This window comes from Ambystoma mexicanum, chromosome 3p (genome assembly GCF_040938575.1).
Source record: "Ambystoma mexicanum isolate Mex_15411 chromosome 3p, UKY_AmexF1_1, whole genome shotgun sequence".
NCBI lineage: Eukaryota > Metazoa > Chordata > Amphibia > Caudata > Ambystomatidae > Ambystoma > Ambystoma mexicanum.
In genome coordinates, this window is record NC_090925.1 from 819,876,727 (window position 1) to 819,896,642 (window position 19,916).

The 19,916-nt window shown below is 46.0% G+C and overlaps 1 protein-coding gene across 1 annotated transcript in view; it reads right to left on the reverse strand.

The window, feature by feature from the left end:
- LOC138580943 (microfibril-associated glycoprotein 4-like) overlaps positions 1-16,272 on the reverse strand; it is a 149,990-nt gene extending 133,718 nt beyond the window's left edge. Inside the window, exon 1 of the mRNA XM_069651881.1 lies at positions 16,247-16,272. Within this exon, the coding sequence (XP_069507982.1) occupies positions 16,247-16,252 (6 nt within the window). The 5' untranslated portion in view covers positions 16,253-16,272. The remainder of the gene's footprint in view (positions 1-16,246) is intronic.
- Positions 16,273-19,916: the final 3,644 nt, after the last annotated feature.

Below are 19,916 nucleotides of genomic sequence, written 5' to 3' on the forward strand. Positions count from 1 at the left end.
CCCCCCGCCACCCCTAATCCTTTTTTAGTAAAAACTGGATATTGTCAATTCACAAAAGAAATTCAAAGCAATCGTATGTGAAATAGAGTAACAAGTACAATAACAGCATAAAAGTCAATAAAAAAATATAAAACCTCCAATCAAAAAAACTCATAACTCCTCAGACACACACAAACACATATATTCCACATTACACAATCCACCCAGAAAGTATACTATTGATTCAACTAATCCCAAAATGAACAATTTCCCCATGCACCATACAGACTATTACAGGGCGTCCAACGTGCCAAATAAAGGTCTTCTCGATCCTGTTTACGTAACAACATTTTCGCAAAGTCTGATAGAATCTGAACATCGTGTAACCAATCTTCCACTAAGGGCTTTTTCCTCGTCTTTCACAACTTCAGGAGTTGTTTTGTCGTAACCAATCTTCCACTAAGGGCTTTTTCCTCGTCTTTCACAACTTCAGGAGTTGTTTTGTCGTAACCAATCTTCCACTAAGGGCTTTTTCCTCGTCTTTCACAACTTCAGGAGTTGTTTTGTCGTAACCAATCTTCCACTAAGGGCTTTTTCCTCGTCTTTCACAACTTCAGGAGTTGTTTTGTCGCCATCACCAGAACTGTGTCAATCCATTCACCAAACTCTTTAGCAATCATACATCTTCCTCTGTTTGATAGTAAAAGGACTTGAATGGGGTGTCCTCGGAAAGCTTATACCCAATATCGTGTCCATTCTACCCAACACCTCCTTCCAAAAGCACCTTGATCCAGGGCATTCCCATAGCATATGTAATAAACTAACCCTTTCCACATCACAACCCCAGCATCTATAATTGTCCATCAAATCCAAGTCATACATACGCACTGTAGTCCAATATAAATGACCCACTACCTTTTACTAGATAAGACTCCATTTTAAATCCAATTTATTTCTACAGCCCGCCCCCAATGTTTGTTTCCAATCTCTATCGGACAAACTACAATGTAAATGATTCTCCCATGCTCTACTTAACTTTCCCCAAGACTCAATGAACAAAGAGTCCATTGGCATCATATATTTTTTCGAATCTATATTTCTGAAGTCATACGCCATGTTAGAATGAAATTCCTAGACCAACCAAAGCTTGGGCCAGAAACAATTCCAATACTGATTTTTACGGATTATGCTGTCCTCCTACCTACATCAGCAAGCGGTTTGGAGACCACACTCGAAGCCTTTGTTGTTTAAAAAGTTCACTAAAATGAAATTGAACATCAACAGAACTGCCCTAGAACAGGTCCGATGCTATGATTACCTGGGGTAATATTTAACGATCAAGACCATTGGACATCCCAGCTGAATAAACCTAGTTCTATGCTAGAAAAGTATGGAGGAGCAATTTGGAGGTTTTTCCTTGACCATGGTCGGGGAGCCATTATGCCACCCCTTACTATGTATGCTGCCCAGGCAAAATTTGCAGCGTTGTATGGTGCGGAGACCTGGGGACATGCAGCTAGTAGCAAACTGGGGTTGGCTGAAAGATGCTTTCTCAAACATCTGCTTGGTATGCCCTTTGCTTGCCCGGGTTAGCCCATTTATCCAGAGCTGGGGCTTAGATCGATTAATGTTGTGTTATCCATAGGCCGGTTCTTTATTGGTTCAGAGTGTGGAAAACCCCAGGGCTCAAAATGTATCGTGAGGCAGTTATACATATTTTAGAATCCGAGGGCGGTAGATCTTTGACTTGGTTTACGCATGTCAAGCAATGCCAGATGAAATTGAACTTAGCAGAGAATTGGTACAACTCTTTGGGCATTATGAAAGGCACTACATAAATGGTAAAGAGTGCGTCACGTGGGGTAGCCGAAGGGGAATTAGTCAATGCATGTAGTGGGTTAGCAATGGGAGATCGATACCTAGTCAGCAAACCATTTCTGGGCTTTGAAAAATACCTAGATGTGGCAAATCCCCCAGCATGCACGTAACCTGTATATGAAATTTAGGCTAGGTCTATTGAACCTTGCGTATCGCACAAGTGTTATACAATTGGAAGCAAATGATTCCCGGTGTGTGGCCTAGCCAGGGAGACTTTAAGCCATTTGTTGTTCTTATGTCAGGGTTTTTGAGTGTCCAGAAGTAAGTACTTCAAGACTATTTGCAATGCAAATGGCATACGATGCATAAGCGAAGCGTTATTGCTATATAAGCATTGTAATGACATACATATGGTGCATAAGAGCTAGGATGTTGAAAGCGGGGGGAAATGGGGAATTAAATCCCTTGCGACAATCATGGTGCACATAGTATATGCCACATTGCAGGGAAACCACGTGGACATTTCCATAAACCATGGATTAAACCGGTCCTTGTTTTTCTACCCAGTTGAATTGTCAACTCAGCTCATTTTATATGCCTGAGGGGTGGGGGGAGGTGTAAAAATAGTGCTGGTCTGGCAATATAGTAAATTAATTTGGATGTATGCCTAGGATATAGTGTGCAATAGAGACATATAAATCCGAGAATATTTGCGAAGATATGATATATGATATGATAGGTTATATCGAACTTGTGGTGCTTTGTGACGTATTGCTTCCAAGGTGAGCACGTTGCCCCTGAGCTCTCCTCCCGAGCCTATGACTATGCTTCCCTTTTTGGCTCTACCGCGAATGCTGTCAAGACATCTATGAAATGCACTTTCCCTCTACCAGTGCTGCTAACAGATCCATAAATGTACTCTTGTGTTGCTCTTTTTCACATGTTCATGGGACTAGTCAAGAAATGTTTAGAGTGTAATAACCCCTTGATTTGCTATGTTGCCTTGTTTCATGCACCAATATACCTACAAAATGCACCTTCTTTTTATTAATGCTGTTTATAGACCTATGGAATGCACTTTTTGTATTGCATTTTTGCACATCGTTATGGACTAGCTAAGAAATGTGTAGATATGCACTGCCCTTGACTTGCTATTTTGCATAGTTTTCTGTACACTCTATGTACATTTCCTTTGGTTAAACAGAACTATGTAGACTAGATTTGGGCAGACCTGAACATTATAAAGCATTCCTGCTTTGTTATATTGGGAAGGACAAGGTTCCACCACTGTTTTAACAATCGTTGCTTATCAGTTTTAACCTCACGCTCTGCATTAATTTATTTATTATTTTTAAGTATTTTTATTGGCATTTCTTTAAACATAAACATGGGGACTCAACAGTTTCCCGTATCAACCCCATCCCTCCGCTCTTCCCCCTCACCGGCCGCATCGTTCTTCGATATCCCACTGAGTCTCTTTTCCCGCTTCAGAGTTATCCTGTGAACAAGTCCAGTATTCGGAGTTTATGTGGACACCATTGGAGCATGTAGTCACTTTGTAAATACTCTATCGCATTCCCCCAGTCTGTTGCAAATCTCTGTCTGTCTCCTTGTATGTTGTATGTGATTCTTTCCATTGCCACATATGTCCATATCCTGTGCAGCCATTCTTGACTGGTTGGAGGTGATTTTCGTTTCCAGTTTTGAGCTATCGCTAGCCATGCTGCTATGAGGAATCCCATAAAGTTTCTTTTTTGTGTCTTTGTGAAGACCTGTCTCGAGGGTCCCACATGCCGCATATCCAGATTTCCTCTCCTAGGTTTGCTGTCTCTTTGAAGAGATTCTGCATTTGTGATTTCACCTCTGACCAGAATGGTTGCAGTTCAGTGCAGTCCCACCATATATGTCTCCATGACCCTACTGTGTCGCATCCCCTCCAGCATTTTGGTTGCGTGGCGGGATACATTTTGTGGAATTTTTCCGGTGTATGGTGCCATTGTATCATTATTTTCGTCTAGGCTTCTCTCGTCTGGATCGACCTAGTCCATTTGGGGATTATTTGCCACATCTAAATCCATTGTTCCCTCGTTAGTTGTTTCCCTAGGGTCTTTTCCCATTTCTTCATGTATTGCCACGTCATGGCTTCCGTCTGGGCATTCAGGAACTTATATAGGGTGGAGACAAATTTCCTTTCGCCGGTTTGGGACATTATATACGTTTCGAACGTTATCAGTGTTCTTGTCAATGCCTGTGTTATTCTTGGAGTTGTGAGCCAGTGGTTCAGCTGTTCGTACTGATATCTGTCCTTCTCCGTGAGGCCCAGTAAGTCTTGACATTCTTTGAATGTTCTGATTCGTTGTCCGTTCAGCATGTCTCCTACTTTTGTGCAGTCGAGGTCTTGCCATTTCTGGAATGCTCCCATTCCCATCCCTGGGGGGAAGTCTGGATTGTCTAGGATTGGAATGAAAGGGGCTGGATCTATTGTGAGTATTCCTTTCTTGGTCGATCTGTCCCATACGTTCATTACGGAGCTCATGATCTCACTTATCTTGATGTTCTGGTGTCTGTGCTCGGGTTTACTGCATAGTAGGTGACGCAGATCAGACCTCGCTACAGCTCTATCCTGCGCTTCCCACAACTTGTCCGATGTGTTGGTGATCCATTCGTTCAGCACCCATAATTGGGCGGCCTTGTAATATTTCTTGAAGTGAGGGAGTGCCATGCCTCCGTCTAGTTTCTGTGCCTTGAGCGCCTGTTGTGACAGTCTAGGTGTTTTGTTTTTCCAGATATATTTTGTGACAATTTTGGCTAGGGTCTTGAAGAATGTCAGCGGTATCCGAATCGGAAGTGCTTGAAAGTAGTAGAGAAGTCTTGGGAGTATTGTCATTTTGATAACTGTTATTCTGCCCCACCAAGAGACTGCTAAGGGATTCCATCTGTTTAGGTCTCTTTTCACTTTTTCTATGAGCGCCGTGTAATTTCCTGCGTAGAGGTTCTTTACTGTGTCCATTAGGGTGATTCCCAAGTATTTCACCCCATCGTCCGCTGTCTGCAAGTGGAGATCCTTCGTCTTATTGTAGATTGCTTGTTTGTCTCCTGCCAGAGCCATCACTGATGATTTCTGCCTGTTTATTTTTATGCCTGAGATTGCGCCGTATTCCTCGATTTGTTGGATGAGGAGAGGGAGTGTATTGATTGGGTCTGTTAGGGTCATCATCATATCATCTGCGTATGCCGCTGTCTTGTGGGTCTGTCCGCCCATTTCCATGCCCTTTATCGTGGGTGTCTCTCTGATCTTTGCCAGTAGTGGTTCGAGGAAGACTGTGTAGAGCAGGGGTGATAGAGGACAACCCTGTTTGGTACCTCTTCCAATTCGGATCGGGTCTGAAGGTTCTCCATTTACTGCTATCCTGGCCATTGGTGAATTGTAATTGGCCGGAACCATATTTATGTATGAGTTGCCCATGCCCATTTTCTTCAGTGTCGCGAAGAGCATTGTCCATTCTACCCGGTCAAAGGCCTTTTCCGCATCAACTGATAGTATTGCTGAGGGGATATTTGTGATTCCGGCTTTCTCTATAAGATGAATTATTCGTCTAATGTTATCATGGGTTTACCTATTCAGGATGAATCCTGCTTGTTCTTGATGAATTAACTTCGGGAGTAGTGGTGAGAGTCTATTGGCGAGCACTTTAGTGTAGAGTTTCGCATCGATATTAATCAGGGCTATTGGGCGATAGGAGCTCGGGTTTTCTGGGTCTTTCCCTTTCTTGTGGAAGACTAGGATCTTTGCTTCGTTCATGGAGGGAGCGATGTTGGCTGTGTCTTTGAAGGCTCTGCATTAATTTTATGTGTATTATTGTTTAAATTTAAATGTAAATGTTGATGATTTGTATCTGTATCTGGCAAAGAACGAAAGCCATATGATGGTGATGTTTGGTGGTTATGTAAAGTGATCATGTATCCATATCGTGCTTAATAAGATGTGTAACTGTGTCAAACGGTGAATAACATCAGGTGATATTAACACTATTATACCGTTTAGCCATCAGTGAGATGAAAGACCTCACAAGGTGACCCATGTCAGTTACAGTCTTAGACCTTCCTTTGTCTTTGCGTTCCGCCAGCTCTACATTTACAGTGAGGAAGTGAAACAAGCACTGTACAAGAATACAGAATGACATGACTTAACCCCTTAAGTGCCAAGGACGAGTATGCTCGTCCTTTCTGCATAGACTTGCATAATAGCCTGGCACTTTAACAAGCTCTGTATTTGTGAAATATCCCAACCCTTATCCACGACACTGGAGAGCTTAGTTTCTGACTATTTCTGAGACATGTCTGCAGCTATGCAGCACCTCCAATAGGCTGGTCCTTCGCTTCCAACCCAAAAGTGTGTTGGAATATTTCGGACGGCCGGATGGAGAACTATAGAAAATGTTTATGTCAAGTCTAAAACGAAATTCTGGCTCAAATCGCCCCTGCCCCCTTCCTGCCTGCCCTTACATGTGTGGTGCAGATCAGCCTCTCCTGTGCTGTCACTTTCAGCTCCGTCAAAGGTTGTGCTTTAAGACCGAGCCCATACACAGTACACTAGTATAACTCTCCCACACTACTTCGCTATGTCGCTGTTGGTATTTGTCTCACTTTTTCACACCCTTATAAAGTGGCGAGCCACTTGTTCTCATCTTAGTGCTATTGTACAGGTCAAATGTAAATGTGTCATTGTAAGTCACTTCTGATTGAAATTGGTCTACCTGCACTTCTAATGAACACAAATACTGCAAACAGCATTGCAGGTTGGTGGAAAACTCTAGCTCCAATGGGAAAAAGTGCAAACTCTGCAATCAGACTACCTGGGCTCCTAATCGGATCTTCCCGCCCGCCTGGCCAATCCACGTGAGTCTGGGAACATCGCTCTTCCTGAATGGGTCTCATTTTCTTTGGCTGCTGGCCTTAGGCCCTCAAAGGATTGACCGTATTAGGTGTGCACTGCTCAACAGGCCGCATTCATGCATAGCTGAATAGAATACTGTGCATGCTTCATAGAGAATAATAATATGGGGTGCGCCATGGTATGATATGATATGTCATTTATAACGCACCTGTGCACCATCATTTGTATAATGCTTCCCATAGGCCGCATTGCCACGCAGCTTGCTCATGACAGCGTCACGTATGAGCCATGGTTCTCTCCTAGCAGATAAGTGAACATGTTATGTTATTAGGTATTATACAGCACTCTGCTCCCCTTTCTGCATGGTCTCGTGGTGCTGTCAGAGTTGAAAAAGAGGGGGGCTCTGTGATTGCCCTGTAAGAATAGAGGGACAGTGCAAGATAGCTTTGCGGTTGTGTTGGCACGTGCAGGTTGGAGATACCCGGGTTCTGCGTGCAGGAGTGTTTCTACAAGGTTTGTGTCCAAAGGTGTATCCTTGTGTGCCTACATTGTGAGAGTGTGTTGGCTCAAATTGCGCAACATGAGTTGGTGCGAGAGGTACAGCAGTGCCGTTGTTTGCGTGCTTAATTGTTGTTTATAGGTGACTTAGTCATGTAATTGGTTATTTATTTATTTATTTTTGTTGTTCTCCCTTGTTCCCCTCCCTTTTTGCCCAGTCGCGCTCTCTTTGCGTAGGAGCGCGTTATAAATAAATGATCATATCATAACATATCATTCATAATTGGTTATTTATAACGCGCTTAATACCGAAGACGTTTCTAAGCACACACCCAGGATTCAAACCTGTGTTGCTCTGCGTGGTCTTGCTTCGAAGACAAGCCCTTTACCAATGAACCCGTGCGTATTATAAGGTGGAGAGAAGAATTGCGCACTTGCTGGTGAGGAGAGCAAGCAGAGGAGGCCCCCAAAGGGCATTTGAAGTCTCTTTCCCGGGATAGACACGTGGATGTCCTAGTAGGGGTGCATCTTGGATCGAGGTCCCTATGCGGAGAGCTGCACAGCTCCTTGCTGGCGGTGCAAATACGGACGCGCGCAGCACCTGAGGCAAAATCACAGTGGAGCAAAACAATGGCAGAAGTGATCTAGGAAAAAGCAACAGTGGGGACCCCCAGGAGCAAGTCACAGTGGAGTGAAATCGCAGTGGCGAAACACAATGTTTTGTTGGCGAGAGGTTTGCCTGGGTATGGGCACACGGGTTCCCTATGCTGCTCCCATGTGTTCCTTTGGGCCTGCTGGTGTTATTTCTAAACATTCTTCTGAGAGGTGAAGGCTTGATTGCAGCTGTAAATTAATTCTCTTGAAATATTAGAAATAAGTGTATCCTCGCTTCTGTTCCATGTACTGATGTCCTATTAAAACCCTTTTTCAACAGTTTTAGCGTGTGTATAGTATTGGATAGGCAACACCATTTTCCAGCTGTTACTAGGGGGGAAAGGGGCTGAGTCCCAGCCAATGTGTTGCTAGATTTGCAGCTGTGCTCCAATGTCAGCCATACTCCCTTGGTGTCACGCAATCTAACCTTCCTACCTGTGCAGCTGAGTGCCTGGGTCTGCATCAGTGATTCCCTCCCAGTACCTCTTCTACTTCCAGAGAGGAAGCACACCTGTTCCCTTTTAATCCACCAGAACATGCATATTCATTAAACAGCTCCTCCCACATGTTTCCCGCTTTTTCCTACGGCAATCCCCAGACGATGGCAAAGGCGTCAGGCCATTCGGCAACTCCTCCCACATTCCTAGCCCCTTTTTCGAGGCCAATGTTTACCAGCTTTGCAAGCATCTGAGAATTTAATTGTTCTGAGTATTTTCTTTAGGATTTCACACTGGATTGCAGTCTCTTCCTTTGATGGGTAATGCACAATATACAGGCGTATCCTTGCTGCAGTGCCTGGCATTTGCCTATCGTATGCCCACGGGTCAAGTCCTAAAAATTAAAGTGGGGGGACTCATCAACAAACGCAATGGGATGTGGCATCGCCAGAAATGCGCATATCAGGGTAAAATATGCACATTTCATTAAATTGGCTTTGCATAACCACCCAAATTGCACGGGGCGAATGGCATTTGCCTTTCATAAAATCAACACACACACAAAACCAAGAGGATATTTTCTTCTAAGTGTGTTTTTCAAAATGTTAAAAGGTGCGCATGTTTTAAACTCCAAGAACCAATACAAATCATGCAGTACCGAAATGGGACATTTTACCTTTAGTTGTTTGTTATTTTTCATCAGGTTATATAGTGCAGTGGTGAAGTGTCTTGCCTGCAAACCTGGCGACAGTGTTTCAATTCCCGAGGTCGCCATTATATTTGGGGGGGGAGGGCCGAGTCCACCCTCTGAAAAAAATGGGTGGACTCCATCCACCTGCGTGTACCCTCGACTTGAGCCCTGCTTATGCCACACACAAGCCCAACCCGTTGGCTTGGCCAATGCTTGTTGGGTTTAGGGTATCACCCTTCCAGACAGCGTATGTGCTCAGCTGCTGGCGCCATGCTTGCCACTCCTAGCGAACCAAGGGAGGCCTCATAAATGGTGTCAAATCAGGTTGCGCCTGAACAGATCAAGGCTAGGATGCTGCCCATGGACCACTTTCACCTCTCCCTGCCGTGCATATCCACCTGGGGGCTTCTGGCCTAAATCAAGTTCACCTGCGTGGAAGCCCACCCTGCCATGTTAGTGCTGACCTGATCGCCTCATGCTATTGGAAGAACTGTTAGTGGAGTCTGTTTACACACATAATCTATAATGAGTATTGTGGGACTATATGATGTAACTCCTGGTGATTTAGGCAACTCCTACACCAATGCAAGTTGGCCCTGGTGCCCCCTTGCCACCCTGGCCCACCTAGATTTAAAAAATGCTGGCGCTCCGTGCCCATTCACAAAGTGGCACACAGGGTGAGGTGCCGCATATGCCACGCACACGCAGCACGGACTCAGTGCGTATTTCGACATAACTGTGCATGATATATGGGCAGCTGCTCTGTTCGCTATCAGATATGCGGAAGTGTTCTACATATGCAGGCATGTAACATACACACCTGCAGCGCCTGCGGTGGAGGTGGCAGACTAATCAGGGGCCCCCATGGTAGCTCCTGGATTGGGTACGTCTATAGTTGTGGGAATCTGAACTCATGTTGCATTGTCTGTAACCCCCCCCCCGGCTTCCCCTCATGGGCTGATGGCAGTGGCAGCACTTAGGACCCTCGAACAGACATGCCAACGAGTCAGAGCCTTAGAAGGGGGAAGAAATGTGCTATATAGAGTGAGGATAAATGGTGCGATTCGGGGAAAGGTGGAGAGCTAGAAAGAGAAGAAGGACATTCAGAATAGAGACAGAGAGATAGAAGAAAGACCCCATGACTAGGGTGATGAGGGAATATAGGAGGAAGCTCAGGATTGAAGAGAGAAAGGGCGTGTAATAGAGAGAGAAAGAGAGAGAGAGAGAGAGAGAGAGAGAGAGAGAGAGATGAAACTCACAAATGAAGTGGGAAAGTGGAGGACGGACAGGGAGGGTGACAAAGGGAAGAGGTGAGTACAAAGGAAGATATTAATACAGGGATTGAATGGGGGAAAGTGCCACAGAACTGGAGAAGAAAGAAAGGGTTACACAACTGGTCTCCAAATATTGAAATATTGACCCTACTCCCGGGGGGCGAAGCGCAGTCTCAAAATAATGTTGGGGGGGTGGTGGTGTTGGGCTGCATTGCAGTTTTGAAAACTGATAGTGAGAGTCGGCATTAAAACGATTGAGCTATTGACCCCTCCCCCTGCCCCATTCCCCCTCCGCAACCCTAGGAGGCTGAGTAGATATTACGCCTTCCTTTGGCCCATTAGATGCATCTTTCACCCCCAACTCACCAGAGGCCTAGCCAGGATTGTGTAACAAGTGGGGCCTGGAGCTAATGTAGTAGGGCCACACTAAGAAGAGCCCGCAGAAGGAAGGGGGCGTCTTTGCCCCCGGCCAAATGTCCAGCAGTGACGTAGTGTAGTGAGGAGGTGTGAGGGCAGGGGGGTGAACCAATGAAGGGGGAGATTTGGGGGGGTTCTCCCCTTGAGAATGGGTCAAAGGTGTACATTTTTTAGTACACTTTCTTTTGTAAATTAGGTAACAAGCCACCGAGTTGACCATCGTTTTCGTAGGGTATGACAAAACGTCCATTAGATGCCAAGTCACCAACATAATTTCCCAATGCATTCTCAGCATGCCTTTGCCCACAATATGCCAGTACTCTGCAAGTGTAAACAATATTTTTATATTGATTGTGCCCACATGTGCATTCTGCTGCACCTTTATATGCCAGTGTTCCCACAACGGAAAATACTTATTTTTGCTTTGTCCATAATCCCAGTATTGATACTGTAATAAAAAAGGTTTATGCTGGCCATGCCAATATATGCCAGTATCCCCATGGAAAAACATGCTCCTGTTGGCTTTGCCGTAACGCCAGTAAAAAAAGAAAAGCCACGGTACAGTTAAAAAAAAAAACATATACTTGCTGGATTCAAAAATCCCCCCCGCCCCCCTGCCCATAAACAAACTCTCATCATGTTGTATTTGCTCCATAATGGTAGTAAAAAAGGTCATAGCACAGTTGAAGAACATTGCCTTGCAAGCTGCACAAATGCCCCCACCCCAATGTAAGAACACGTATGTTGTACTCATCATGTTTTATTTGCCCTGTAACAGCAGTCCAAAATGTCATGCCACAGTAAACAAACATGCCCCCCTCTAAGAACACTTATGTTGCCTTTGACCTTAACACCAGTAAAAAAAAAAAAAAACCCAGTAAGAAAAAAAGGCCTCCGCCATGTAAGAACACTCATCATGTTGGCTTTGCCATTAATGCGAGTACAACATTCCAAGCCACAGTAGGACCCAGTCAGCCCCACTGTAGTGCCCTCCCCCCACTTTCACCTAATAATGCTCAAGTTGGCCTTGCTTTTCCCAAAAACAGCAGTAAATCGTGCATTGCTCCTGTCAAAAAAGGGTCATGTTCCAATGTCCCACTCCGTGTCCCAACCCCACATAGACACAGATACACACACACATACACACACACACAGATATACACACATGCACGCGCCAGTCACGCACCCACACAACTTATCTGTCATTCACGCGAGCAGCCAGTACATTCATACGGCACTCTGATTCACACGCGCAGTCGCACCCATGTACGCCATTTACACCACATTTATTTATTTTAATTTGTATAGAGCGCCACATGCCCATAGGCCTCACAGCGCACAAAGAACAAAACGGAACAACCAAAAGGCCCAGCCGAGGAGAGTCAGGTCAACGGGAGCCTAAGGAGGGTCAAGTCAGAAGGAGGTGCCGAGTCGGCTGAATTAAAGGGGAAGGTTTGTATGGCCTTCTTGAAGTCAGCCAGAGATGGGGATGTTCTTATGCAGAGGGGAAGGTTGTTCCACTCTCGGGTTACGTGTGTTTCGAAGCTAGTACCACCAAATTTGTCGAGTTTAAAGAGGAGAACATTCATTCATATGTGTGACTTACAGACACGTGTTCACATACAAACATGCACCCACTTACACACTCCCTCGCATGCACGCATACATTCATACCTGCATGCAATCCACGTCTGCACACAAACACTCTTTTTTTAGTTAATCCTAATTATTGGAGGTATTGACCATGTAAAAGCTGAGCCCAGTAGTTAAGCCTTTTGCTTCAGTAGAGGGGGTGCGGGGGGGGGTGCTGATATCACCAGGGCAGGCTTTTGTCCTCTGCATCTACGTTTTCGTTTTTTTTGTTGCCCACAGTCACGTTAATGACTGTTGTCTCACTTCTGAGAGCGTGTATTTGCATACTTCTGAAGTTTAAAAAGTTAGTAAATACACTGCTCTCCGAGGTGAGAAATGTGTCGGGTCCTTGCCATCTGAGCCCGGGGCGTCATATCAGAGTGGTGCCTGCTGCCTCAAAGTGTTACAGCAGGGCTCTGCAAGGCTCACCAAACTGACTTTCCCGACCAGATCTCTTAAGTAAAAAGCTTAGTGGCAATACTTCTCTTCACCAGAAGATGTCACTATCAGTCATGTTTATAATTACATCAGTTAAAGACATTTTGCATTAGGTTGTTTTCAAACAGGGCTGATTATTGCAAAACTTCATAAATTCATATTAAAGTATTGTCATTACAATGGTGTTAATTAATGCTAAATAATCCCGGATTGCTTTCAAAGGATCTGTGGGATTGCAGGGGGCCGTGCGGCCCGTGCCTTGTTTTGAGTTGAAGTTTTATTTCGCATATGCATATATTTATTTTGGTCAATATTTCTAAGCCCAGTTATCCTATTTAAACTATGTTGAAATCAGAATGTATTCCCTTTCATTGCACATATGAAACTCGTGTTGGTCTGTTAGGTCACTCTTAATTAAATAGGCCCAACCTCTTTTAAAGGGTTTGGGATATGAAGGTGTTGCAGACCTTTCTAGGCATCACCCAAAAATTGACATCACGGCATGCTAAAGACCCCCCTCGATTTCTTATCCCACTTAAAGCACTGCGTTTCCTCCAACAAGCAACAAAACCAAAAAACACAATCAAACACAGCGGGACGGGACTGGTAGTTAATCCGATCAGGGTTTTGCCCAATTGACCAGCAGAATCAAAGGCTCAGGGACCACCATCGTGTTCATTTAGGCCTGCCTCCCTTTGCGCGGTCACTCCCCTCCCCCTTTCCTCTCAGGTGGCCAGGCTGCATCAGAGACACAACCATCCAAAATCACAGATTAGCATAACTACATGGCTCGTGAGGCCTGGACCTCCCCGCTACAGTCACCTGCTTCTATAGGGATCATGTTCGCTCGCAGGACAGATAGCTCACTGCGTTAGGTGCTTGTTGCTCAGATCTGTGCTTACCTTACCCGAGCCCAGAAAGGGCCAAATCATTTGTATTCTGATGTTGTGAAAATGCGTCCCTTTAAAATAGCTAATATTAACAAAAGTGCTCGGAAGCAGGGAAAACAGCATCAGTTATGTACAATTTCACTATGCGCCCTGCACTCTGCTGTCGGATTCAGAGCAAAGAATTTTAGTGGGAACCTCAGTCTCTGTCCTGCTGACATTGCCATGCTAGCAGTGGGTGTAGTAGTCTTTTTTGTGGGTGTCCATGCTTATGAGCTCAGAAGCTTTCACATGGTTGTGCATGCAAAGGAACAGTTTGCCATTTTTTGAACCGGGCTGTAGTCCCTAACTGCCCCGGCTGCTGGTGGCCTCTCAGTCCGCCCCTGTGTCTACAGCAGCCAACGGTCCAAAATCTTTGTATGACATGCTTTGTTATGACAATCTTTGTTACCCATGCACTTTCCCCTTTTCCCTCTTCCCTGCACTTGCACGTTCTCAATGTGACTGGGCCTAGTAAGATCTTTGTTCTGTTCACCCCTGTTCCCCTCCCTTGCCTTGTCGCGCTCTGAAACACTTGTGTATGAGTGCGATAGAAATAAAATATCAATATCAATATGGCCGGTCCACCACTAAAAGTGGGGCTCTTGGAGATAAGAAAGATGGGGCTAATTGTTTGACAGTAATTTGTAAATGTCGAACCTCCCTTTCTTTGCACATAAATGGAGTGACGTCAGGCAGGGGTAGGCGAGAACCAGACACATGTGACGTGGCACGGCATAGCCCTGATGGCCTCGGGAAGATACCGGCCAATCCAAAAGTCTTTCGAGTTCCCAAGAATGTGAACCACCTCAGATGTATGTACAAAACAAGCATTGGCAATGCCAAAAGTTGGGCTTTTTGTGTAGGCATGGGAAAGGGACTTCCCTAATACACAAAATGGCTTGCAAGTGCTTGTTTTTAACAGGACTTCAGTAAAGAACACGCATGGTGCTACTAATTCAAGTGGCTGAAGGCAGGCCTGGTTGATATTTTTATTACATCAGTTGCGTGTTTACAGTCCCAATTAAGTCATTAAGGCCCTGATTCATGACTTAATTGGGACTGACCATGAACCAGGGCCTAACTCTCAAAAGATTGCTCCCAAAAACACTGGCAGGCACTTTTAATGCAAATTGTGATGGTAAGGCTTGATAATGCTAGCTCTTAGAGATCCCAGGAGGATGTTTTGTGGGCGGGGAAGGGCAGGAACCGGGTGGGAATAGCCATGGGAATTAGCATGACCATGGGCAAGCAATGGGGGGCCAGGTAACCAAGCAACACCTACAAGCTTTGTGTCCCTCCTCATATGCCATTTCTCCCTACCTGTAACCTAATGCAGTAGTTTCGGCTTATAGGCAACACTAAAGCGCCACCTAATAGCCCAAACTAAAAAGTCTATGATGGCGGCCCTTCTCCCGCGAGACATTTTCTTCCAGAATAATAACGCATGGAGCGAGATCAAGTGTTGGGCGGCTAGGCAGCCACTCCGCATGGAGGCGTTTCACCACACAAACCCACAAGGGTGGGGGGGGGGCGGTGGTAGAAAGCCCTCAAGTACTGGGGGACAAGTCAGAGCCCAGCGACCTTGAAACTGAAACAAAACACTCCATCCCAAAACAAAATGCACAGGTCCGGTTGCTGCATGGCTCCGGCCCCATAAATGTATATATTATTACATTAATTAAAAATTCATCCTTAGGAACAGTTTATTCACAAGTTTGATCAAATCAGTGGTCGAAAAAGTCTTTTGTGTGCTGCAGTTGTATTTGTCTCTCTCTACTTCCTGTCTCCGCCCTCTGGTCTTCCCACGTGGTGTGAGAATCAGATGCCCATTGGTTAACACATTTCATTACGTTGTGTCCTTCAGTGCGCAAGACAACGTCCTTTGCTATCATTCTTTGTGTGTCTGTCAGTTCCATGATATCAAGTGCAGACGTGTTCTATTCTGGGCGGAATTGCAAATGTATATTAGTATTTTGTGAAGTCGAGAGCCATCCGGGAAACCACAAACAGACCAATTGTCTGCTGCTTCTTAATTTACAGAAAACCGCCCAAAAGCAGCTCCCGTGTGCCCATCAGGTTGGCCCGGAAGCCTCGTTCCCAGCCCTGAGGACAATGGCCAGCATCCTCTGTGGAAGAGGGACTCTCACCTTGGCACCGGCGGAGGGCACGGCAGGTTACACCCAAACTGGGGGGCACAGTTTACAAAGTGTTTGTCCGTATGAAAGAAACCCCTTTCCAGGCCTTCACACACGTGCGTGGGTGTTAATAGCCCGAGCAGAAGAGGCACGGCCTTCATTTCTAAGGCGGTTTGAGCTGATCACACCACCGACCGTTTGCCCATGACTCCGAGCCAGGAGAGTTCACGAAACACCAGCAGCTCCCCCTGGTGTCCGTCCACCGGGGAAGGGGTCGGGACTAAGACATATTTCACACCCCACTGAGAAGCGTGGGGAGAAAAAATCCCCTCGCTGGCTCCCCAGTTCCTACACCCCTCTGAACGCGTGACCCCGCTTGGCCTAGCAGTAGCCCCGCTTCTCTCACTCGGCAAAGACTTGGAAAGGGACGCTCCTGGTTTCACCTACCTGCATGTTGAAGTCTCCACGCCCCACTGTCCCTCTTATTAGATGAACCTTTATATACATATTTGCCTCACCTGTCGACAAAGGACCGGCAGGACATGGATGGCCACGTTTGCAGGGGAAATCCAGCGCAATATTAAAACTCCATTGTCTACACAATAAAAAGGAGCGGCTTCCCTGTATTAGCACAATGAACAATCGGCAACGTGTCATAGTTCCCGAACAGCCTGTTAGTTCAGAGGTATTGCGTTCACATCTGGGCAGTGGTGGTAATGGCAAAAGATGGGTGGGGGAATCCCACAAGGGCCGGGGTGGGGGCTGAGCGGTGCCCGAGGAGGCGGGGTTAAGATGGGGCGGAGCTGGCAGTTGACCTCCGATTAAAGGAAATGTCCAAAACAATAGTTTAAAACGGCGCAATTTCTTTCATGCTGCTTCTTTTCCAAACTATATATCAATTCCACTTTAAACCACTTCCATGGCACTGGTGATGAGTTACTTCACTATGAGGAAAATAGTTTTCACCAGTGTTGCTGGGTAAATATTCTTTAAAATGCACAATTTTCATCCCATTTTATTTTAAAAAAAACTCCCCCTTGGGTACTATTCAAACACAATGATTTCTGTTGCTATAAGCAAGGTTTTCTTTTACTTGAACCAAACCCAGCACAGCTCCTGCAGCTCCCCTCTGAAAGCAGTTGGGTGGCTGCATTGTGTCGGATAGTTTAAATGTTAATAGGGGTATTTATTTATTCATGCAATGTTTGTGGACTACCTGCATATTCATTTATTTATTTATGCAATGTTTGTCGGATATATCCAACAAACATTGCATAAATAAATAATCCGGGTCCACGTATCCAACAAATATTGCATAAATAAATAAATAAACCGGGTCGTGGCTTTGGACTGTAACTTCCTCTTGTGATCTCTCGCAGGCGCTTCCCACCCCCCATCTCCCCAGCGCAGAGCAGGTGTTTGGGGCAGCTGACTGGCCGGATCCCGAGATCCAGCTACACATCTGGTGCGAGATCTTGGATCCGGCGTCAGCCGGCCCAATGACCAGCGCTGCATCTGGGTCCTTACATGGAGTACTTGGTCCAGCTGTGGGAGCTTCAGCTGGACTACTGGGTCCAGTGATGGGAGCTTTGTCTGGAGTACTGGTCGAATTCTGATGAGATCTGTGTGAACATTTGAAAACAAAATTTTGAAGCTCAAAATATCGATTTTTTAATTTTATATTACACCATTTCACGAGATATATATATATGCAGGGGGGCGGAGACTCCTGCAACTCCCCCACATATCCTCCACCATTTTTATTAACTTAACCCCTGCTGCCACAAACATATAAGGTGAAATGGGGCTCTCGAAATTCTGTATTTTGGGCTTCTCAGTTATGGGCTGAGGAATGTTGGTACGATCCCGTTCTGACGGCTCTATGTGGAGTATTGAGTCGAGTTCTGCAGGGCCCCACCTGAAATGTTGTATCTACTTTCTGGAGCTCCATCTCTATTACTGGGCCTAATTCTAGACCTCTGTATGTTCTGCTACTTTGGGGGACCTTACGTAGAGTTCTTGAGTCCTCATCTAGACTATTGCGACCGTTGCAGAAATCCACACCCGGAGTATGGCATCAGTTTCTGGAGGCCTCATTGGCAATATCATGCAGAGGTTTGCAGAACTGATCTGGAGTGCATTGTCCGGTGCCGGCGGCGGCCGCCTCCAGACTTTGGTGTCAAGTAGAGGCCTTACCTGAAGGAGTGTGCCCCATTTTTTGGGCCACATCTGGAGTGTTATGTACACCGCTGGAAGTCCCATAGGAAACGCCACTGCACTGTGTCCCCTAGCCTTCACAATCCTCAGTGGAAGTGTTGTCTCCTGGTCTGTCTGTGGGGTTTATCTGTAGTGAACTGCGTCCCTTTCTGGATGCCGCGTCTAGATGTGTGTGCCCAGCTCTGCAGGGCATACAGCTGGAGTAATGTGTCCAATTCTGGAGGTCCAGTGTTTTGCATTATTTCATTTCTGGTAGTATTGTATTCGGTTCTGTATCGATTACAGGTGTTTTGTGTCCTGTGGGCAAAGTATGGAGTCTTATAACCGAGCGGTCATTGTAGACCATCATGCAGTTAATTACAATGCTCAGGTAGCGGTCTGCTGTCTCTAGTACACAACACATGCAAGCATAACTCTCCTCAGCTGCCAGTCACCTCCTCCATAGAACATCACTCCTACACCGCCCGCTCTAACCCATGCCATTTCCTTACATCACCAGTTTAGCCGACACCCTACTTGGTTCCTCGCAGTTACCCGTCTCACACTTTGCCTTCTTCCGAGCCGCAACTTCCTAGCTTCCTTGACTCAGAGCCCATCTTGAAATGGGCTAAAGTTATTACCCGCTGAAAATGTGCTCATCGACCAAATTAGAATTTAGATTGCACATATTGTTATTTTGCACACCCCCTCGTCTTTCTCCTCTGTGCAAGGCAAGTGACATATAGTGCGACAAGGGCCCCCGAAGGGGTGCTTATAGTCTCCAAACACTCGGGGAGGGGTCGGTAAAGATACCGGTGGGGGGTGTCTGTACTTCAGCTCTCTACATGGTAGAGGAGAGGCACAGAGGACCCCAGCCAAGATTCTCTATGCGGTAGCTATGGTCGAGCAATCAAGGCCTAGGTTCTGAGGAGGTGATGCAGGCTGGTTCTTAAGTACAGTGTAGTCCCCGAACCCCCCACAAAGGAATGTCCACACACTGTATTACTGAAACCACAGTCTTTATATAATTAATATTCAAAGGTATGTACACTATCACAATAACGCACTTTGTACTCAGAAATCAACAATGGCAAATATATACAATTCTAAAGTGGTACCACCAATATCATCAGATCTCATTAAAGTGCATCAACTATACTGTCAGAATGTCACACAGATCAATAACAAGGAAACCAGCAGTAGAGAAAGGAGGAAAAGCAAGATGGTTGAAACAATAGGAAGATTACTGGCCTCTACCTTTAAGCACAGTTCTGTGTGGAGATTCCCCCACCTGGGCAACCTGTAAAATAAAGATATAGCACAAGCACAGTCCATATATTGATCAATAGTCTTACTTTGTCCTATAATGTTTTTACCCCCCCAATGTACCTGGTGGAGCAGAGTTCTTCAAAGATGTGTCGATGGATCCTTCTTGAGTGACTCCCTTTAAAGCAGGAGCCACGGATCGTCGAGAGGCATAGAAGAGGGTGAATTTGGCGTCGACGGCGTCGATGAGAAGTTCGAGGGAGCCGAGACCACAGCATCGATCCAGGCGGTGCTCGTCGGCGACGTCCTGCGATGATGAGGTGTGCGGGGCACCTCGGCGATTGATTGTTCAGGACCGCAAAAAGTTTCTGAAGAACTGTGGCCCAGCAAGGACGTCGAGTCATCGGAGTCTCTGTGGCCTTCAGGTGGCGGGAAACCCACCGGCGGATTCTCCTCGGCGCGTCAGCGTCCTCAACTTTGTCAGGCGGCATAAAGCGGTCGTCGGGGCGGACAAGGGAGTCCTTTGATTCAGTACTTAGGCAAAGGAGCGGGCGGCTCCGGTTGTCGGCTGCACAGCGTCAAGCGGTCCCCTCTTCGGGGGCAACACAACTTCGACGGGCCTCCAGCGGTTACACAAACCTGCGAACCCTGGTCG